Genomic DNA, 23,672 nt, shown 5'->3' on the forward strand with positions numbered 1-23,672 from the left:
TTTTAATATAAATGAATGCCCAGTGGCCCATTCAGAAGTCCCTACAGGACAATTTATGGTGTGGAATTGTCCCACCCATTGTGACACCACTAGCACTCTGACCTCACACTAATGCCAGTGGTCCTGTCAATCACGGAGTAAAACGAAAAGACAGCCTGCAAGTCTCATAAAAACCCAGTGAGGCGCATTTTCAAACCCTCTGTGAATCACAGACATAACACACAAACGACCACACAACTAGGAGGGAGTGTCACCTGCACCTGGAGTGGCAAAAGCTACTTGCAAAAATTATATTGACTAAAGGGAAGAAATTGGGATCGGAAGAGATAACATTTTTAGTCTGAAAGGAAACACGTGGAAAGGTCTTTTTATTTTCTCTAAATAACTGGTGATTGAGCTGAACGCCTTAATTTTAACCTGTATGTTGGTCATGAGAACTGGAGTGGAGCAAGGGGACTCTATTGTGTCCCCCCTTTGCTGTGCGGCCAGCATTCTGCAAAGCAGTAGTCCCCTGGCCGGATTTGCAGGGACCCAGGGACTACCTCCCGCCCTCAGGTAAGATGCCATCTGGGCTTCTTCACCTGGACACAGAGCGCCTGCACACCGCTTTGCCAGGCCTTTCCCAGGAGCCACATCTGCCCGGCCTCGGTCAAGTTCCTAGCTGTGCAGACTTTCCACCAAGCACGCTTTCCGTGCGCAGGGATTTCACAGATCACGAAGTTCTTCCACATCCATGCCTTTCTTTACCCTAGAAGTTCAGCTAGCAGAGCCAGCGAGGAAGGATCCCTTCTCAGAGGGCCAGACCACTACAGGGAAGACCTTTTCACCGGGGACCCTTTAAGGGCCTGCGCCTGCCCCTCTGCGGGGCGAGGGCGCGCGAGGGGGAGGGTGGGGAGTGTCCTCTTTCTCCCCCCACCCTCCGCGCGGGGCTGGGCCGGAGCCCGGGGGGGCCGTCTCCTCCTCCCCAGCAGCTGCAGCTCACTCGGCTCACACGCCAGGGCTGGGGACCGAGCGGCAGGGACTCCTCCGGCTCCTGAGAAGCGGATCCGCTCGGGGTCACCGCGATGCCAGGGGCCGCCGGGGTCCTTCTGGTCCTGCTGCTCAGCGGGGGCCTCGCGGGCGGCCAGGCGCAGCGGCGGCAGCGGCTGCCGCAGGCGCATCAGCAAAGAGGTACAGTCGAGGCACGGGCTGGGGGTTAGTTACATCCTTTGTCGGGCCGGGCCAAGGCTCCTCACTGGTCCCAGGCGGTTGCTGGCCTGGGACCGCTTTCTCCCTCTGCCATGGGGAGCGCGCTTTGGGGCGAGAGGGGCGAAGTTTGGAGCAAGTTCCCTTTCCACTCCCGGAGTTGGGTCGAGGGGTTTGCCGGCCTCCCCCGCAAAGAACAGGGCGTGCTTTTCATTGTTCCTCCGTTTCTGAGAGCACTTGCCAGCACTAGACATCCTGCAGATGGATTCCCAAAATCTCCCCAAGAGGCAAACTTTTAACCAGTTGACAAAGTTTCTTCAAATCAGACTCCTTCCCTGCAGAGAAACGTTTCTCAAGCAGTGGCTCATCTTGGAACTTGGTGGAAGGCAGCTGATATATATGTGTGTTTTTTTTAAGGGACTTTGTAACTATTTGAATAGGGCTTGTAAAGTAGTGAAGTGTATGGATTTTTTCTTTCCTGGCAATGGTCTCTCCAACCTCATATTTTCTTTACCCACATCCTATCTCAGGTAACTTATTATATAGTGGAATTTCTCCTTGCTTAACATACAGGCGAGACTGCGGTGTCACCCTGTTTTAACTAAGACCACAAGGGCCAGACATATGCTTCAGGGGACTTTGGAAAACAGTTGTATTTTAATGCAACTCAAGCTATTCTCTTCAGAGAGCCTTAATGTTTATATGCATATCATTTCTGAAACTGTGGGGAGGCTTTGAAGAGTTACTTTATGATCATGAATTTTAAAAGAAGCACATATGCAGTATTTTAAAACACAATTTATAGTACATTATTTCAGCAAACATTTCTGTAAGCTGGAAACTATGCATCAAAGTAAAATAATTAAGAAAAATTTAAGGTTTGGTCTCAGATATCAAAGTATTTACCCAGATGTACAAAAGCTGGAGGTTAGCAGCTTTTGAAAATTTTGATGAGGCTGAACCTGCCAAATGTTTGAAGTGTACTATTTCCTCTTTGAGTTAACTGTAATAAAGATATGTCTAATAGTTCTGATAGTTTTTCCTCTGATAATATAATAGTATTTCTAGCAGTACTATTTTATTTAAAAAGGAATGAAAAATACCCTATGCTCCTTGCTACAATAATAACTCCTTGATTAAAATGCCGAGAATAAAAATGACCTAAGTTCACTATATGATTTTTTTTTCCCTTCTTCTATTTTTGCATTTCCTTCTCTGAGAGGTAAAATGAGGTCAGTGTGGCTTAATTAATAGAATGCACGAGACAGTGATTTTGAGAATATCTCTGACGATTTATAAACATCTGACTTTTCAGTATTATCTTGCTCAGTTATATGATATATTTTAATAACACACAATACTTAATACTGTTAGGCAGCTGGGCGTGAAGAGAGGCCAGGAGTACCATCCGTTCTGTTTACTACAGTGGGGCAGAAGCTCAAAGCATGCAGAGTAGGGACCAAGTGGGTTCATGAGGATTTTCCCTAGCTTGTCCCTCTCCCCTTTCTCTCTTATTTTCTACTCCCTCTTTTCCCTTCCCCACCTCTCCTCTCCCCCTTCCTCATCCCTTTAATTCTTCTTTCCTTTCTTCTTTCCTTCCTCCCTCCCTCTTCTCCCCTCCCTCCCTCTTCTCCCCTCCCTCCCTCCCTCCCCTCTCCCTCCCCCCCTCCCTCCCTCCCTCCCTCCCTCCCTCCCTCCCTCCCTCCCTCCCTCCCACTTTACCCCTCCCTCCCACCTCTCTCTCTCTTTCTCTCTCCGTCATCAGACAAAATTAACTGTGATTTCTATGTTCTGGGTACAGGTTGAGGTGGATACAGAGGGAGCGTTTATGATGCCATTCTGTTCAGAGAAAACTTGGACACTATATACCTAAGAGATTCTATGCAAAATAACTATAGCATTGAGTGTACTAGGGACTGTTATATTCTACATTCTAGAATATGTTGTGTATTTTATAGCTCCTTTATAGTATTTTCAGGATTCATTCAAGGATAAATGCTTAATATCTGCTAATATTAAAATATGTAAAATTTGTTTCATAATATCTTAAATTTGTATCATGCTTCATGATATAAAAATGCCTTACATATATGAGCTTATTTAACCTTCAGCTATAGTTATTCCTATTGAACAAACCTGAGTCTTGGAGGAGCTGTGACTTAAGTTGATGCAATTGACAGGAACCTAATTTTTAAGAACTGAAATAACTTAATTTTGTTTATGCTAAAATTCTCTTTTCATGGTACGAAGATTTCTTTCCATTTATTTTTTGAGGCCTGTATCCTTTCCAATGTTATAGGCTAAATCAAGCTCTCAGTAAAAATCATTGGATGTGAGTTCAATACAAGTATTTTCTTGGTTATCTGACCTTCCTGGCCATGCACTAATTATTTAGAATGAGTTTCTGTTTCCTCTTTTAGTATAGTGCCAAATTTTTAAGAATGTTGACATAAAGTAATCATTTTTAAATGTTGAATTGAGTTAGAACCTTAACCAGATATTTTATTTGTTTTTTAAATCTTCTGTAGTTTCTATAGTATGCAGAATTGTAGTATGAATAACATTGATTCAGAAAGAATGATATTCCAAAGAAACCCTTTAACTAGGTTTAGGATTGACAAAATAGGAGAATGATGGTCAAAGTGGTTTTGGAATTCAGTAAGGCAGTACATATAATCATTCCCTGACATGCTTGTGAAGAGTATGTGGAAATGGCAATGTGATGGTAGGTAAATCACAACTGATTACAAGTAGCTACCAAAGAATATTGCAGAGTGGATCAAGGTTAATCTGGGAAGAAGTCTCTAAAAGTGTGAGAGAGGTTTCCTTATGTTCATTTGACTCAGTAATGGCTTGATGGAAAGCATAAAATCCAAGTTTATCAGAACTGCAGGTGGTCCAAAATTGATTTGGGTAGCTAAGCTGGTAAAAACAGATTGAGGAACTTCAAAGGACTCTGTAGTTAGACCATGAACAGGACATACTGAAGTTGGTTTTATTATTTGTATCTAGATGTTAAATAATTTCATATGCCCTATTCTGGAAATTCGTTTCCTTTATATAAATATACTAGGGGCGCAGTGCACGAATTCATGCACCTTAAAAGGAACTGTGGGCTGCGAGGCTGTGGTGGGCACAGGGTGGGTCTCAGCCCATCCTCCATGCCCCTACCAGCAGCCCTGCTCCTGCCACCACCGCTCCCACATGCTGACCGCACAGAGTGATTGGGGCCTACACCAGCAGTGGGTGTGAGCGGGGCGGGCGCCATCAGCAGGTGCAAGCAGAGGCTACTACCCCGATCACCCCTCAGGAGCAGGGCGAGGTGGAGAAGCCCTCAGGGGTGATTGGGCCAATGCCAGACACCAACAGTGGGTGCAAGCGACGGCTCTGGTGCTTGCAGCGGGTGCGAACAGGGCTGGCGCTGGCAGCAGGTACAAGCACCGGGCGGGACCGCAGTGAGCAGGAGCAAAGAATTTTCAGTAACTACCAGAGGCTTGCCCCGATGACAGCAACCAGCGCCCCGCCTTGGTCTGGCACCCCCGCTCACCTGCTCCACCATCCCTCCACAGCCGACGCCTGCCATGTTCCACACATGCCCCCTGGTGGTCAGCGCACGCCATAGCGACCAGTTGTTCAGTTGTCTGGTTGTTCCACTGTTCGGTCTATTTGCATATTAGGGTTTTATACATATAGATAGGAATGACACAAAGATAGGAATAGGAAAGACAAGTCTGAATTGCAGTAAGTTCAATGTGAATAGATAGTGTGACTTGGTGAAATGTTAACTGACTTACTTTTATTAAAAACTCATAGAAGCAGATGGGTCTGGTTGTTAAAACACAACAAGTGCTTCATTGACAAATGGATGTAAATTCAGAGGAGGTGGAGTACACTTAGTTAGCGGTCTGAAAATATTGTTAGAGGAGGGCTATTCCAAGAAGAGTCTGTAAGTTTAGAGAAAGACTTAGGAAATCATAACAGATATTCTCAGAGTTTTGTAAAGATTGTTATGGAAAAGAGGCTAAATGCCTTTCCTAAAGCCTGAACTCAGGTAGAAATATATGGCTAAGAGGAATGTCTGAGTTCAATAAAATGGGAGGAAATGTGCTCCCTCTCCCCATCCTGAGCTGTTCAGAAATAGCAGGGTTGAGTTGGAGCACCTAGCTTCTGGAAGTGTCCATACAGTGAGTAGAGATACAGGGGTGATTTGGTCTGAAATGCCTCCACAGAGAAGTTAGAACTCATAAAGTCTCCAGTCTTTTTCCAAGTCCAATATTCTAGGATTGCATCCTATTATTTTTTGGAGTTCAAACTTGCATTTAAACTTCTGAATTCTTAAAAATGTCAAGAAAATATTAAATGTATATAAGTATGTTTTTAGATGCCTTTTGGGATTTAAAATAAAGACATATTTGAGACAATCTTCACATATTTTTGGCACACATGTTTAAAATTTAATGTGGAATTTCCACTTCACCATCAATTGCAGCTCTAAAACATCCTGTGCTATAAAATGTGAAAACACTTTATAAATTACCTGAGAACATGTCAGGGTATTTATTGTAGCTATAAACCTGAAATGAATTTTTTGGGGGTGTCTTCTTTTGCTTCATGTGTAACTTGTTGGCTTGTTCACTACACACTGATATAATAGTTTAGTAAAAATTATTCATAACATATACATGTATGGCTGAGAATAAAAACTTTCAACATTGACTAAAATGTTATAGGTGTGGTAGAACTTTTTAAATGACATATTTTATATTATAACATTTGTTCTTACACATCAGTGTATACAAATTGCTGCTATATCTTATTTCTAGCATTTTTCTTTGCTAGGATTTCATGCAAGTAATGAACTCAAGAGTTGTTAGGGATTATGTACATGTTCTACCAATTATTCTGCAATTCACTTCAGTTGCCACAGCTCCTAAAATATGGGATAATTGTCACCTACACTAATAACTACAGTGTTTACCTCCTTTATATATAATTATGTAAAAACTCAAATAGGTATCCCAAGAGTTATTCCTAGGTATTGTGCTATAAGAGGGCATGAGTCTATATTTTATAGGAGGGATTTAGTTAAATAGGAAGAATTTCTGAAGTAGTAGGATTTGTAATTCTTATAACTTTCAACTATATTGCAAAGGTATGACTCAAAAAAAGTTTACTTTTTTGCTAGATTTTACTTTACAGTATTTTCTCAGTCTCTATTTATATAAAGCAGATAATTGTCACTTTTTTATTCATACATTTATTAAATCCTGATTATTCATTGACAATGACTAATGTGCTAGACATTTCTACTTGGACCTCAAAGACTAAATCATTGTGCTTTCTTCCGATTCAAATAGATTTGGCAGTAAACTATAAGAAAAAATTCACTTGAACTTTATATAATATCTCACATCTCCTTTCATAATCTGCTTTACAGTTATGGGGTCACAATTTTAGACCACAATGGAAGAGGAGGAATTTGGACCTAGTGGGCTCCAGAATAGGGAAAATTAACTTTAACCTACCCTATACATACATGGCATTATCAATGGGGTGGCTAGCTGTCTAAGTTACAGAGTCCAAAGGATGTATGGAATGTAAGGTTGTTTCTAGTCAACATAACTCTCCAGTAGGATTGTACCATGTGGGCACAGCATGGCTCGAAGAGTTTCTAAGCAGGGTAATAATAATAATAATAATAATAATAATAAAGAATGGCAACTCTAGGTCATCTGTCTGGTTTGCAATAGGTCCTTATTTAGCAGCTGGAGACTATGAAAAAAATGAGAAAGAAAGTGTTGTCAATGCCCAAATTATTTAGCTTGTAAAACAGAAGATTGAGGTTTAGGATTTGTGTACAATCACAACTTTAAACTAGGAAGTTAAGCAGGAACTTAGGTAGAAGCCCAGTTGTAGTGAATGAGAAGACAAGGTAGAGGTTAGAGAAAGACAGAACTCAATTGGTTCTCAAGACTCATTCCAGGCTCAGTATATACCAGGCAGACAGAAAGGAAGCTAATTCTGGGCTGAACCAATTAGTAAGACTCAGTTCCAAGGTCAGAATGTGTGCAGGAAATTGGTGGGGTTGGGCCTATGTGTATTGAAATGTGGTTAATGGATGAATGTGTTCAGTGAGTGAAACAGAACAAAGAAATCCCTGCTCTTGTGGAGTTTAGATTCTAGTTAAGGAGACATAAAATATGATGGATCTATAATGAATCAGTAATGTAACAAATACCTATATTCCATAGAATTTAGTGGGCCAGGAGATTCCTGGACAATCAAGAATAGCAGGAATGAAGAGTCAGGAGTTCTAAGAGTGGAGGGAGATTGGCTGCTATTTTCAATAGAGTGATAAAGGTTGACCTCATTGAGAAGGTCACATTTGAGCAAACACTTGAAGGTGATGTGGGAGTGATTCACACAGATAGCAGGTGGAAGATAAATACTCTCACATGGAGAACAAGCTTATACAGGTCTAAGGCTGATGCAAAGTGAGAAGGTCAGAGAAATAACAGGAGAACGGGAAGAGCTGGGTCATTGTAAAGATTTTGCCTTTCAGTCTGAGGGAGATGGGTGGTATTGGAGAGTGTTGAGCAGAGTTAATATTTATTTTTTCAAGCAGACTCTAATCTATTGGACTAGACCCGTGGTCGGCAAACTGCGGCTCGTGAGCCACATGCGGCTCTTTGGCCCCTTGAGTGTGGCTCTTCCACAAACTACCACGGCCTGGACGACTCTATTTTGAAGAAGTGGCATTAGAAGAAGTTTAATTTTAAAAAATTTGGCCCTCAAAAGAAATTTCAATCGTTGTACTGTTGATATTTGGCTCTGTTGACTAATGAGTTTGCTGACCACTGGACTAGACCACTAGACCAAATGTAGGGTTATTTTAGATTTATCTCCTGGCCCAAACCTCCCATTCATAGAGCATATTTCAGTAATTGCATTCCAGAATATTCTACCTCAACTATCTTATTGTTGGAAAGCTCAGTTGCATCTTTGTAAAACCTTTTTTTTAAAAATTTACTTTTGGTATCTCAATTATATTCCACAAATAAAAGATCATCAATACCTGAAAACAACTCAGGGCACTGCTACATATCCTTTTATATTTCCCCATTTTTCTTAGGAAAATACCATAGGTTTCTTTGAGAAATTTTAACAAATGTGCATATTAAAAAAAATAAACTATTCATAATCCCATATGAATATGTGTGTTTGTTGTTATTCTCTTTCTTATTGTTCATTTCATTATCAGAGCTAAAGTTTAAATACTGTGTTGAAAATGACACAATGATGTATTAATCTGATCACTTCTTTTAAGAAATAAACTTCGAAAGGTTAGCTATTTTTACAATCAAAACTTAATCTGTGCTCTGTTTCAATTTTTATAACTTCTTTAAAGATAACTAAGTCTTTCAGTAACTTGTGGAGTAAGGTAATGCAATTTTGGTCTGACTAAATTCTATTATTTAAAAAAAATTTAGGTGAAGAACATTGCATAGCCTGCCTCTCTCTCTCTCTCTCTCTCTCTCTCTCTCTCTCTCTCTCTCTCTCTCTCTCTCTCTCTCTCTCTCTCCTGGAATGATAGAAGGAGGAGAGCTAACTTTTAGGAAAATGCACATACTTTTAAGTGTTGAAAAGTATGGACAAAGTTAAGAGCATGATGCTATCCAACTCAGGCAGTTAAAATCTCTACTCACGTACAAAAAAAGAAAGCCAAAGATAGAATTAGCCAGGACATGAAGAAAAGGTGTAAGATCTTGGAATGCTAAAACATGATGTTGCCACTAAATGTTTCAGTATAAGTGATGTTTCCAGGAGACCACCAGCTGTCATAGAAATAAATATATCATAGAAGCTAATATTCAAGACTCCCCACCAGTTTTCTTCCTCATGCCTCCATATATTTCAAGCTCATAACGTGGAAAGGATTCCCACGTTATTAGCTAATATAACTTTCACATAGAGCAGAGTCTATAAACTAAATGTCTAAATTTAAGTTACTATATAACATAGTTATCTTGATTTCCATGGAGAGAGAAAATCAAATCCTATCTGATAGTCTAAATTACAGCCTCTTTTTTTCACCATGCTGCTATCATATGTTTTACATTTGTGTAACATCTGGCATCTAGGAAGTTTTATTGCCTTTACCACCATTTCCATTCCTCTATGCAAAGCTTTTATTTTTTTTCCTTTTTTTGGCATGAAGCAGTACAGGATACTCCTGCAGTTGGAGTAAGGGGTATCCCCTGAGTGGCTTAGCCTGATAAAAATAGGAAGTGATAAAATAGAATCCCAGGTTGTCTAAACCCAGACATGCATTCTAGTTCTACATAAATTCTCTCTAATATGGAAAGTAGCAATTTTTATTTAGAAAAGGAGAAAGCTAATATGAAAATCACAGTATTATAACAATATTTAGGGATGGTAGGGTTATGATCGTTGAAATTTGAATCTATAGGTTATGTAACATGGTTTTTGATTTAGTAAAATAAAATGATGATTTATCATGTTCTCCAGAGGGAAACGTCCATTTATTTTTTTTTTAGTGTGTTTCAGTTAATTCTTACTTCTTTTTCCACTTAATTGAAATGTTTAATTAATTTTCTATTCTACTCATAAATATGACCAGACACAACTTAGAATTTGCGTGCTGTGTTGTTTTATATTAACAGCACATCTATTTTCAATCTTTTACTTAGATTTTATATGATTTTATATATTAGGGACTAAAAATTGAATTTATTATAATCCAGTTATTCAAGTATTGCTGTTAAAATCTAATGTTATTTTGAATACTCCCTTTGAGGAATCTGGGAGACTTACAATGAAATCATCGTTTCACTAAGATTTCTTTCAAATAAGACATTCACCATTACTGGAATTATATTTTGTGCATTACATTCCATTGACATAATTTTAAACTTCCATTATATTTCACTATAAATGGAATTTCATTATATCCGACTCCATTAAAAGTGGGTTACAGTATTGTTGACATTTACAGATCTTAGTGTCTTGGCATACTCTGCATTATAATGCATTATGTGTGCCTTTAATTCTATTCTAGAGAAAGTACTATTGATTTACATAGTTGTGCAGAAGAGTTTTGTTAAACTCCGTTGCTTGATTTCATGGTGGCTTTTTCCCCTCTCTGATATCATTTGAAAATATGTCTCAATGTATTTTACCCAGTAGTTATTGGATAAAAATGAGAGAAAACTTATGGATTATAAGTATGTTTTTGTGAGTTTTCTCTACATCTTTATAAAGCCTTTGTGGATCTTAAGCTGTAATTGTAGCTTTCTCTTACAACTGTCTTTTATTCTATACTTTATTGTGAAGCTCTTGTAGAAAATTATTTTAAATAGTGCTTAGGACACCTTTCTCTTTTAAAGAGTGAAATTTATGGGACTACATCAAACTAAAAAACTTATGCACAGCAAAAGAAACCATCAACAAAATGAAAGGGGAACCCACTGTAAGGGAGAACATATTTGGTAATGATACATCTGATAAGGGGTTAATTTCCAAAATATATAAAGAACTTAAACAGCTCAACACCAGGAAGTAAAACAATCCAATTCAAAACTGGGCAAAGGACCTGAATAGACACTTCTCCAAAGAGGCCATACAGATAGATAGATAGCCAATAGACATATGAAAAAATGCTCAATGTCACTAATTATCAGAGAGATGTAAATTAAAAACACAACAAGATATCACCTCATACCTTCCAGAAAGCCTACTGTCAATAAATTAACAAACAAGTGCTGGCAAGGATGTGGAGAAAAGGGAACTCTGGTGCAGTGTTGGTGGGAACGCAGATTGGTGCAGCCACTATGAAAAACAGGGTGGAGTTTCCTCAAAATATTTAAAAGGAAACTGCCTTTTGACTCAGCAATCCCACTTCTGGAAATATATCCTAAGAATCCTGAAACACCAATTAGAAAGAATGTATGCGCCCATATGTTCATAGCAGCATTATTTACAATAGCCAAAATCTGGAGACAGTCCAAGTGCCCATCAGTAGATGACTGGATAAAATAGATTGGTACATTTATACAATGGAATACTACATGGCCATAAAAAAGAAGGAGCTCTTACCGTTTGGGACAGCCTGGATGGACCTGGTGATTATTATGCTAAGTGAAATAAGCCAGTTAGAGAAAGACATATACCATATGATGTCACTTATATGTGGAATCTAATGAACAAAATAAACTGACAAACAAAATAGAAAAAGAGGCATGGATACATGGAATAGGCTGACAACTGTTAGAGGGAAGGCATGTAGGGAGGACTGGATGAAAGAAGGTCAAGAGATTAACAAAAGAATATGTATGCATAAAGCCCATATACACAGACAACAGTGTGGTGATGGCCAGAGGGATGGGGGGATGGGAACATCTGTAATAGTGTCAACAATAAAAATAAAGCTAAAAAAAAAGAAAAAGAAAGAAATGCCCTTCACAGCAGTTTTAATAAGCATTTTTAATTCAATAATAAAGTAATTTGGAGCATAATTTTTTGTTTGTTTCTATATCCCAAGATAAGAGTATCTGGAGGCTAGACTTCCTGCTAAGTTCCTTAGCATTATTGCCAGGTCAGAACCGAGGCATATTAACATGAAACATGTTGTTCAGCATCTGGAAGGCAGAATACAATAAGCATTGTTAATTTAGTTGAAGAAAAAGACAGCTGTGTAAGATTAGCTTTCTTGTGTGTGTGTGGGAGTTAACAGAATAATGTCTCTTTCCAAAGATGTGTATGTTTTTCTTTTGCTTATATGCAAATTTTAATTAATGAAGGAATTCATCAGCTAAATGAAACAATTGCTTTATAGTTTAGTTGGAAATTGGTTGACAAGTTGTCTTCTGAGTAATGATATTAAGTTCTAGAAACCAGATAACTTCCAAATTCTCTCTAGCCCAGCGATTTTCAACCTGTGTGCTGTGACACACTGGTGTGCCACAGAATTTCCAAAGCGAGCAATATCTGACTATTTAATCAGGGGCACTGACCTCTTTTCCCTTAGATTTCCAAGCAAAAAAATAAAATAAAAATGACAACAGCCAACACAACAATAGCAGTCTGGTGTGAATGAATCAAAATTCAACCTTGTTATTGTCAGATTGGCAAAATATAGCATATAATTTTTGTTATGCCGCAAAATTTTAGTAATCTATTTGTGTGTGCCATGAGGTGAAAAAAGTTTGAAAATCACTGTTCTAGACTATGCACTATATTCTGGGTCATAGTTTCCTGTAGAACAACTCTTATTTCCAAAAACAACCTTTATGGTAACCATTATTTAGAGCCCTGGCCTAACTGATGTCTTGCAATTAAACTGCCATTGTTCTTCAATATGTATTTTGATCATTCTCTAGGTAACCCACGTTTATGTAGATGTGTGTAATAAGATTCCTTTGGAAAATAGAGTTTGTACGTTGAGTTTAAACCTCTTATTTTCATTTAGCATTCACAGCTTTAACTGGTTTTGTGTTCTGTCGCAAAAGGGGTACCAAGTTTATGTGAGACATTTATTCATTTTGTTTCCACTATTTCTGAGACCCCTGAGGACTGATATTATTGTGGCTGCCATTCTATAGCTGGGGAAGTGAGTCTCATGGACTGTAAGATATTTACATCATGTCATATAGGCAAAGTCTCTTTTTTTTTTAAACAACTTTTTTGAATTATAACTTCCATACAATAAAATTAACATATAAGTATACATCTAGATGGCATTTAACAAATGTATATACCCCTGTAAGTACCACCCCAATCAATAAAAAAAACAAAACACATTTCCACTTTCCCAGAAAGTCCCCCGCCCCCTTGTTCTTTGCAGTCTCTTTTCACGCCCCACCCCGATCTGATTAGTTTCATCTGTTCTAGAATTTCCTTTATACGAATCACCAACTATGCAACTATGTACTTTTGAGTTTCTGCCCTCTTTTGCTCAGCCTAATGTTTTTAGAAACCATCCTTGTTTTTGTGTTTATCTATGTTTTGCTCCTTTTAATTGTCAAGAGTTTCCAACCCATGAATGTATCTCGGTTTTTAATTTAACACCTGTTGATGACATTCAGGCAGTTCCCAGTTTTTAGCTATTATGAATAAATTTGCCATATAAAAGTCATGGACAAGTCTTTCTATGGATATGTTTTCATTTCTCATATTTATCTAGGAGTAGAATTCCTGGATTGTATGGAAAATACTATCCATGTAATAGTATTATAAATGGGTAAAATTATTTTCCAAAGTGGTTGTTTCATTTTACTTTCCCAAAACAAAGGTATCATATGATCTTAATCTAGTGATTACTTCTAGCAACATAATTTTTTGACAAGCTAACTTTTGGTATAAACAATAATGATATAGTTGGTCATTTTTCTCTCTAATCTTTTTTTCTGTGTCTCTCTTTTAGAGAAGTAAAAAATATAATAAAAAGCCTGTTTTATATGGGATGATTTTTAAAATACATTTTTTATTGATTTCAGAGAGGAAGGGAGAAGGAGACAGAGATAGAAATATCAATGATGAGAGAGAATCATTGATCGGCTGCCTTCTGCACGCTCCTACTAAGAAGCTTTCTGGCAAATTTTTCTATTAAAATTCTACATATGCACACAAAACAGAAGAAATAGACTGTTCAACTTTTAGAGCAGATTTTTAGTCACTTGTTAGAGAATTGTTCTATTGTAGTATTATCATCATGGTTTAGTAAAGCAACCGTAATAATAATGGGGAAAGAAAAGTCTCAATTTATTCATTAGACAAGAATGTGTTGAATACATACTATGAGTAAGAAAGGGTTTTCTATACTGTACTTGGAAAAATGAGCAAGACATTTTTTGTGTGTGAGCAAGAATTGAATAAATATAGACTAAAGTAATGCATATATACAATGAGATCACTATAGGCAGTCTGAATGTGGAAAGAGTTTTACTCAGCACAGGCTTCTTGTTATAACTTTTCATATTGGAGAAACATCTACATGAACTTAAGCCATATCTGTACTTTAGTTGTTTGGCAACACTAATAATTTTGTTTTACTTATTATTATTAACTAGAGGTATTTAATGCAAAATTTTAAAATTTCTTTTAAAATTGTGTACTTGTGGCTTGTTGCAACATAGTGACTAAAGCTACTATGCTTCTACATCTGGAATCTGATTTGCGGGCATTGTCTACAGGATATTTTATAACTACAGTAATAAAGCAATCAGAGTTAAGCTCTCAGAGCAGATTAGATGTGCTTATTAGCAATAAAATATAGTCAAAATATGCCAGGCATACACATATTTTTAGGTAATGGAATTGCTTCAGCACATAGTCAATCCAAATTAAATGAGTTTTTAATTGAGGTTTATGTGCAAGAAAAGAGAAAATTTATCTGTTATGTACACTATATATGCTTTTAATATCATAGCTGTCTTAGAGATCTTCTGATAGTGAGTGTGAGTACCATTAAATGCAGCTGTTCTCTTCTGCTGTGGGTACAAATATATGGCAAAATTAGGCCAAAATTAGAAAAATCAGAAAGGGATTGTGGGGAAGTGGAAAAGAAAAACATTACAAGAGGAAAGCTAACTTCCCCAGCCTTTCTTTTCTCAAGGTTGTTAACCAAGATAATTTCTAGCCCTAATAGTGACGGAAACATGGAAAGGAATTTTATTTCTATTTTAAAAATAGCTCGATATGGCTCAAGGTTTCCTTTAGTTGTTTAGCTGTCACAACTCCCAAAAGCCACATGTTTTGGGATGTTATGTTAATTTGATACTTTAAACCAATGCTTGTGCTCCGTGGTTTCCTGGTGTACCTAGGGAGACAAACGCTGCTTAAATAGCATTTAGGTACATTTAATTTTGCACTTTAGAGAATATATGTATGTTTATTACAAAAGTGAATGTTGAAAATAGGAAACAAAATGTGAAATGAGAAAAGGAAGGGGAGGGGAGGGGAGAGGAGGGGAGGGGAGAGGAGGGGAAAGGAGAGGAGGAGGGGAAACATTGATTGGTTGCCTCCTTAATGCACCGCAATCAGGGATCGATCCTGCAATCTAGGAATGTGCCGTGACTGGGAATTGAACACTCAACCTTTTGGTGTATGGGATGATGCTCCAACCAAGGGAGCCACCCATCCAGGGCAACCTATATTTACCTTTGTCAAAATATTTTTTAAAAAAAATATATTTTATTGATTTTTTTACAGAGAGGAAGGGAGAGAGAGAGAGTTAGAAACATCGATGAGAGAGAAACATCGATCAGCTGCCTCTTGCACGCCCCCCACTGGGGATGTGCCCGCAAGCAAGGTACGTGCCCTTGACTGGAATTGAACCTGGGACCCTTCAGTCCGCAGGCTGACGCTCTATCCACTGAGCCAAACCGGCTTTGGCTGTCAAAAGATTTTATAAACATTCTGCTTAGATACATGGATAAGACAGAAAAGATGATGGAAAAAACATTTGCTTTCCTTTAAAAAAAAAAAAAACACACGCACACACACAAACTTATCCCTATACAAACATACATACCTACACACTCACATATTTCCTCCCTTTTGATGGCTAATCTGTTTTTCAGATTAGTCTGTGGTTGAGTCCTGGGAGTGCAGAGTAAGAGCTAAGGAAGGAATTCCACCCAGAGCATTTCTGATTTCTTTAGTATTGTGTGGAATGGCATGAGAGATCTCTTCTAATTGTGTAGGATAAATACAGCCCACTGAACTGCTTAACAGCAGTTTACCACAAGCCAGTTATAATGTCAAAGACATCGGAACCTTTTCTTCTATATTTGAATAATGATAAATGCCTTCATGCTCTGTGAGAACTACTGAAGTGTGTTCCCTGCAGGTAAGCTTGGCAGTATCTTATAGAACTCCACTCAGAGCATTACCTAAACAGTGTGAAATACATTGTCTGACAAGAATTGTATTGCAATTTGGAATGATGTGTATGCAAGTGGAGAGCCTGCCAGTTATTTGTAGTTTAAAAAATGGACCTCTGAGGCCACAATAAAAAACCTTAGTCTTTATTTGGATATTTGCAGTGAAAACTATAATTGTTCCTTGTGGGAAAGTACCGGTAAAGTAAATTCAATCATTTGGCCATAGTCCATCAAATATGTATGGTAAGAGACAACTTGCTTACTCTTTATTTCTAAAATAAGATGTATAATATAATATCTCACCATTATTAAATATAATTTTCATTGAAATACTTGATTGCATGTGTATCTAATGCTTAATTACGTCTTTTTTGGCTGTTATTTATTATCTAATGATTGTGCTATTATTATTTGCTGCTAGTTTGTCACCATCCATCACCCTTGGCAATGATAGTTTTTCTTCTCATGGAAAAATGTCAGTATTGGGTTCATGGTCCTAGCTGGGCAGCAAAATAGCCGAATAACCAAAGAGCCTATTTGGCTAAATGGGGATATGAGAATGGAGGCCAAACATTTCAAAGTCCTTGGCAAATTTTTGAAAGACTCTAATTCTGTTGATTCATGTTCTCATTCACTGAGTCTGTAGGCACTCTAGAGTAAGTGTTATAATCAAAGAGAACACTAGGTATAAGTACCAGTTTTAGCAATTGAACAATTGATATTTGAATCACTGAGCTTCTGATATGTGAATACCTCACTAGTTATATGACTCCATTTGAATTGGAGTATGCAATGCTCTTTTATTTTATTTTTTTTTAGAGTCACACTTTTTATTGACTGTGTTAAAAGAGGTTTAGTCAAAAAGAACAAAGCCCATGTCATCATCAGATTCCTCTTTCTTTGCTTCCACTTTCTGCTCAGCTGGCGCAGCCGCGGTGGAGGGGGCAGGCCCTCCTGCAGGTGCAGCACCAGCCGCTGGGGCAGGTCCACCAGCCTCTGGATTGTAGATGAGGTTCCCAGTATTGACATTGGCCAGAGCCTTTGCAAACAAGCCTGGCCAGAAAGGGTCAATACTTACCCCAGCTGCTTTCTTATCCTCTGTCACAGTCACTTCATCTTCCTGTAGGATAAGGGCCCAGTAGATAGATGCAGGCGACCTCTGAGACCAAGGCCGTGGTGTGGGCAAGTGCTGGGCGAGCCCTGCTGCTGCTGCTGGAGCTCTGCTAGTTGCTAGGTGAAGTGAGGGCCTCACCCCAAAGCAGCCTTAGCTTCTTTGGAAGGACAGAGCACTTAGGGGCATCTAGGGAAAGGGGTGCGCATGCAATGCTCTTATAGTTGTGCATGGCAATTGAATGCTGAAACCTGAAAAACCTCAACACTCTGGTAATCTTTCCATAAAGTAACTAGCCTTTCAAGTCTTTCTTCCTTTGTGAATTATTTTTCTTTTCTCCAACGATTGCTTTTAAAGTTAGAGTCTGGATGCATACAACTTTAAGATCCTTTCCATGAAGGGTGGGGTTTCTCAAATGTGTGGACATAGCGAAATCTAGGAGGCATCAACTTGGAGAAGCTGTTGTGTTCTGTCAACAGTGGCTTTGAGGTCAGCCCGTGACTTAGACTAGAGGTTATTCATAGCCTTTCTATCCAACATTTTTTTTGTTTTTAATCTGAGCAGTCAAGTAAAGTTGGACACCCATTGGTCTTCAAGTTGGATTTTTTTTCTCTGTTTTAATAGGAATGACATAGATAAGTTATGATGTGAATGGTAAGATAGGATCTGATAAGGTGGAATTTGGGGAAGTAGAACCTCTAAAACATTAGTTTTAAGATAGATGAGGAGTTTTGACTGTTCCCTTCCCCCAATTATCAATACATTTGTGTTTATTATTCCCCCTTCTTTATCTCAAATCACCTATTCTTGTTCTTTCTTTTCCTCATTCTCTTTGGGTTGGACTGTTTTAATTTACTCTATCTCATGATGTCTCAGTGCCTTTCCTTGTTTCTCCCCTTCCACAAATAGAATGTGAAATTGAAGCCCTCCCCCTTTAAAAAAGCCTGATAATAGAAGCAGTATATGTTTATTACTTTCTCATTACAATTAAAAACTACATGGAAGCAAAATCAAAGTGAAAAAATGTATCATTTAACACCAGATGTTGACTGAGCATCTTGGAGAATTGTAATTATATATAGAACAATTTATATTACCTTATTTTTCTTAGCTACTTAAGAGTTTGGTCTATGTTCCCAATTTTAAAAAGCCATTTTTAAAAATTTTACTTTCTACTTTATTCCTTTTTCCATGCCACATAGGAGAAATTGTATTTGCTTTATATATGGACTATTAACCTCAGTGGAGAAAGGTTTCCCTGACCTCCTTTAGAATTTATGTATGAAAATATTTAGTTATAATGGTAAGAACTCAGTATTACTTATTCTAAGGGGAATTTTCAATCCACCATAACTTCTTTACTGATTGTATACAATGTTGAGTGTTATTTTTCTTACAGCTATTTTCTTTTTCTTTTGATTTATTTCCCTATATCTGTTTTCCTTTATTTTTATCTCAATATTCTTCATTTTTCCTCTTTACTCCCTTTCTCTTAACTTTATTTGTATAGAGTAGTGTGGGTCAACTTGGTGTGATAGAAATGTTAGTTTTGTCATTTTCTGCTGTGTGAAGGTTTGCAAGAAGTAAACGTAATTATTTTCCCCAACTTGATGGTGTTTACTAAAAAACTGGTATTATTATTATAATTTCCTAAATTTACAACTCAATTTAGTAAGGTAGAAATCCTAGACGTGATGTTAGAAATATTGGAAACATACACTCAAAATCTAAGTAAACTTGCTTGAGTAAATGTACACACATTTGCACTGCAGTAATAGTTTCATTTATCTGAAAATTTAATAAAGTAAAAAATTCTCTAATCATAAAAATGTACATAAAGCTGAATTATCTAAAGAGAGGTTGGAATTAATAAAAAGAAATAAAAAAATGTTGGAAGTTAGAATTTACACATTTATTGTCTTCTACTTTTCTTCAAGCTCTTCTTCTCCAATAAATATTTAGAAAAGCACTGTCAGCCCAGTGTCCAGCTAGAAACCTAGCAGTCATCCTAGTCTATATTTTATTTATTTTCCCTATTACTCCCAGCATCCCTTTGTAAGAGGCATAATATTCCAGTGTTATGAATTCTTCGGGGGACCCTCTCACCTCTGCCAATTCTTTTGTCATCAGTGGTCCAGGGGCTGGTCTAGTTTAGGAGGTGGTGATGGTGGATTGTGGAGGAACTAATTCACCGGCGAGCAAATTCCATTTACTTTCAAATACCCCAATGGATTCTTACCTGAATTCTAACCTTTTGGATTCAGAAACCACAGATTTCAGATCTTTATCCATTGTTCTCTTCCTCCCCTGCCTCCAATCTCTGATTCCCTACAATAAAAGGATACCCTCATAGTCTAAGATTCAACCAGTACTAGTCACATGGGAAAAAACATAAATATTTCAAATTGTTAATTTGTCTAGCACACACATACGAAAGTCTAATCAACCCTATTTCCTGCAAACCTATTAGTTGAACCTTTTGAAACTGTTTGTAGGTTAAAAATGGTGAGCAGCAGCAGTTTCATATAGTTCAGCCTAATATTACTTCATTAATTTTCTTACAGGTTCACAATTATAACAGTGATTCAGGCCACCATTGTCTCACATGTAAGAGTCATCACAGTCTTAATGGATCTTCCTGCTTTCCACTCCACCCTCTCCCATTTGTTTATTATACTTCAGCTGCTAGAGCAAGCTTGTTAAATGCACTAGTATTGAGCCACTCTGCTCTATAAAATTTTGTAATGATCTTAGTATTTGTGGTTTAAAAATCATGAGGCCATGCATTCCAGTTACTCTCTTATAGCCCTGGTTTATACCTGCTGCCCCCACCTAATTATTAAAGGTGCCCCTTTTTATTCTCATAAGTGGCCTGGCTGGTAGATGAATTTTATTTATAAGGTACTTCCTGATCTGGCCTCTGCATTTCTCTCTGGCCTCATCTCTCACATTTTAAATTGCAATCTGAGCTCTAGCCATTCTGAACTCCCTTGGATTTATGGAACATGTCACGCATTCTCTCAGTTCTGAGCTTGGCCCCATGATGGTGTCACTGCCTGCAACACCCTCTGTTAACCTGAGTAATTTCTGCCAATTTGTCATGATTGCACTATGTACTTCCTGCAAGAAATACTTTCTGATCTCCAGACCAGCTTGGATTTCCCTGTTTCTGTGCTCATGTCTGTTCTGCATATCCCCAATCAAATCCTCTTCCCACTGAACATGTTTGTATAGATTTCCTGTGCTTTCTTTTAGAACATTAGTTCTGGCAAGACAGGACTTAGTTTATTCACCACCAATGCTTATTAATAAGCATTTACTACTACATTGGTGTTACTAAAAATATACATATGTGTTAAATGAATTTGTGAGACAAAATTAATTTTAGTGTGATGTGGCACTTTGACATCTGCTCTTGACTTTTTATACCGCAAGAGGGATGTTAAGAGAGTATAAAGCACTATAATGAGGGAGAAGAAAAGGAGGCCAGAGAAGAACAAATGGGGAAAACACTGAGGCTTTGAACTGACAGTTTGGGTGGACACCTACATTCCTTTTCTATCATCTGATTCTGTCCGCACTGCTGCTCCCACTTATCCTAGCAGGGGCACTTAGAAAGCCTGAAAACCATTATATTTTGCCTGCAGTGTGCAAACTTATTAGAATATTTTATATAGTAACATAATTTTCAGTAAGTGCAGAAAGTAATTATCTTTGAATTTGAGCAAGTATTAGACTAAGATAATCTCTCCATTTTAAAGTTGGCAACAGTTATATTAAATAAGAACAAAATAATTTCTGAAATGGTGCCCCAAAGTAAGGGCTGTTTCAATCCAATTTATAGCATTTACTTCCAGAAAGTGAAAAATGAAAAGCTGTTTGCAAGCTATCGTTGTGGGTTGAATTGTGTCCTCCAAAAAGATATGTTGAAATCCTAACCCCAGTACCAAGGAACTCAACTTTATTTGGAAACTAGTGGCCTGGTGCACGAATTTGTCCACATTAAAAGGAAATTAATTATAAGAAATACTTTAATATCACTGTTCGCCCTTTCTGTATAATAGAAGTCAGCCAAAATCATGATGGACAATGACAGATCAAAACACACGTGTGCAATTGGAGCCAATGAGAGGTTTATATGTATCACACATGCATGAGTCAACTTAGCCTTTTATAGATATAGAATAAATTTGCTTAATTAGACCTGCTTTCTGATTCCAGCCCAGTGAAGCACCCCAACTTCTCTTTCAGGTAATCGTCAGCATCACAGCGGTAAATATCAACATGAAGCAGATTATTATTGTAGATCACGCAGGGAGAACAAAGGGTAAAATATTTAACTGCAGCAGTGTTTGACTATATTCTGTGCAGTGAGAAAACCTGAAGTCATTTTCAAGGTCCACCATTTCTTACTTCTTTACAGTCGGGGCAAGTTTCTAAGCTTTCTAAATCTTGGTTTTCCAGCTAATGAAAAGAAAATAGGATTCTACCGAGTCTCCTATCTACCTACTCCAGGACTTCTGTGAGGATCAAATGAGATGAGGCACAGGAAAACGCTTCACCGACATTTGGTTAAAGTGTGAAATGTTTCCACCTGGCTATAAAGCAAGTTGTGTTTCTGGGCTGAAGAAACTGCAAGGAGGCTAGTTGTCGCTAGGGAGAGGAAGCCGGGCATTGCTACGTGACGTCATTACTGGGTGCCCACAGCCACTGCTTCTGGGCTAGGCTCTGGGCTGCATTTTGCACCATGGGGTTTTGGCAGCATCGGCTGTGATTTGGTGGGGTGTTGCTCTGGGGTGGTGCCGGGGCCTGTGTCCCACTGAGGGGAAGCTGAGTGTTGCTTTGTGGGAGCCAGGTCTGTGGTGCTGTGTCTCTGTAAATGGCCAGTGTGTGTCACGGCAGCTCCTGCATTGAGCGTCTGCCCCCTGGTGGTCAGTGTGCGTCATAGCGACCGGTTGGACAGTCGGACACTTAGCATATTAGCCTATAATATATATAGATTGTGTCTTTGCAGATATAATGAAGTTAAAATGAGGTCATACTGGGTTGGAGTGGGTCCTAATTCAGAACCATTGGTATCTTTATAAGAAAAGGATAGAGACAGATACAGGGAGAAGGCAACAAGAAGATGGAGGTAGAAATTGGAGTGATGTCTCTATAAGTGAAACAATGTCAAAGATTGCTGTCTACCACCAGCAGCTAGGAAAGGGGAATGGAATAGATCCTTCCTCACAGTGTCTAGAAGAAACAACTCTTCTGAGACCTTGATTTCGAACTATTAGCCTCCGGTATATAAAATGATGCAGCAGCTATAAAAAAACACAGTATGGCAGTTTCTCAAAACATTAAAAATAGAATTATCCTATCATCAGCAATTCTTCTTCTGGGACTATACCCCAAAGAATTGAAATCAGGGTCTGGAAGAGGTACTTGTACACTCATGTTTGTAACAGCATTATTCACAATAGATAAAAGGTGGAAGCAACCCAAGTGCCCAAAGATGGATGAAAGGATAAACAAAATGTGGTATATACAGACAATGGAATTTTATTTGGCTGTAAAAAAGGATAGTCTGACACATGCAACAACATGGATGGACCTTGAGGTCATTGTGTTAAATGAAATAAGCCAGTCAGAAAAGACAAATACTGTATGATCCCACTTATATGAGGTACCTGAAGTTAAATTCGCAGAGATAGAAAATAGAATGATGGTTGCCCAGGGCAGGGGCAGTGATTGTTCACTGGGTTGAGAGTTTCAGATTTTTAGCTGAAAGAGTTCTGGGGATGGATGGTGGTCATAGTTTAATAGCAACGTGACTGTGTTTCATACTGTTCTAAGTGGTCAAGATGGTACAATTTAAACATAACATCCTCACTTCTGCTGTTCTACCCAGAGAAAGTCAGTCTTTGTTCTTCAGTTAGGAGGTCTCTTTTCTTATACATTTACATAACCACACATTCTCATATGGCAATAGAGCAATATATGGTTTATTCTTTGATGCGTTTTTCACATAAATACTATCTTACTGTGCATCTTATTCTGCATGTGCAACAATGTTAGTTATGAGAGTTGGGGGCAGGAAACATCCTGTGCTCCAACAGAATTGGCCTTTCATTCCCTCCTCTGCCCCATTCTTTTTGGTCTTGATTCCTTTGCACTGAGGCTTTCCATCAATCCTTCACTAATGAGCCATTCTTGTGGACTTCGTAATTGTCCACCAGATCTAGGATTTCTACCGGCCCCTTCTACCACTTCCATGTCGCTTATTCTAAAATTCCTCTTCTACTCTATCTGGGCATGAGTGCAGTGTTGGGCTTCAAAGGTAAAGTCACAGCTTTCCACACACAGCTCTTCAAAGTGCATTAGCTTTGAGTCTGTTTGGAATGTCTTTAAAAATCCTTTTTGGTGGTGGTAGGAATAGGGGTTGTAGTACAAATATTAACTGTCCTCTAGGTCCCCAATCTTTAGAT

At 38.2% G+C, this 23,672-nt stretch overlaps 2 protein-coding genes across 2 annotated transcripts in view; one reads left to right on the plus strand and one right to left on the minus strand.

The window, feature by feature from the left end:
* The first annotated feature begins 953 nt into the window (after positions 1-953).
* LAMA2 (laminin subunit alpha 2) overlaps positions 954-23,672 on the plus strand; it is a 485,095-nt gene continuing 462,376 nt past the window's right edge. The window contains exon 1 of the mRNA XM_079780407.1: positions 954-1,170. Within this exon, the coding sequence (XP_079636533.1) occupies positions 1,065-1,170 (106 nt within the window). The 5' untranslated portion in view covers positions 954-1,064. The remainder of the gene's footprint in view (positions 1,171-23,672) is intronic.
* On the minus strand, positions 16,942-23,460 carry LOC307105368 (large ribosomal subunit protein P1-like; the record flags this gene model as incomplete). Its single annotated transcript, XM_079781141.1, has 2 exons — positions 16,942-17,318; positions 23,361-23,460. The coding sequence occupies 2 exons, from the start codon at positions 23,458-23,460 to the stop codon at positions 16,942-16,944; spliced, it is 477 nt and encodes a 158-aa protein (XP_079637267.1).

This window comes from Cnephaeus nilssonii (genome assembly GCF_951640355.1).
Source record: "Cnephaeus nilssonii genome assembly, chromosome: 9".
In the NCBI taxonomy this organism is placed as follows: Eukaryota; Metazoa; Chordata; class Mammalia; order Chiroptera; family Vespertilionidae; genus Cnephaeus; species Cnephaeus nilssonii.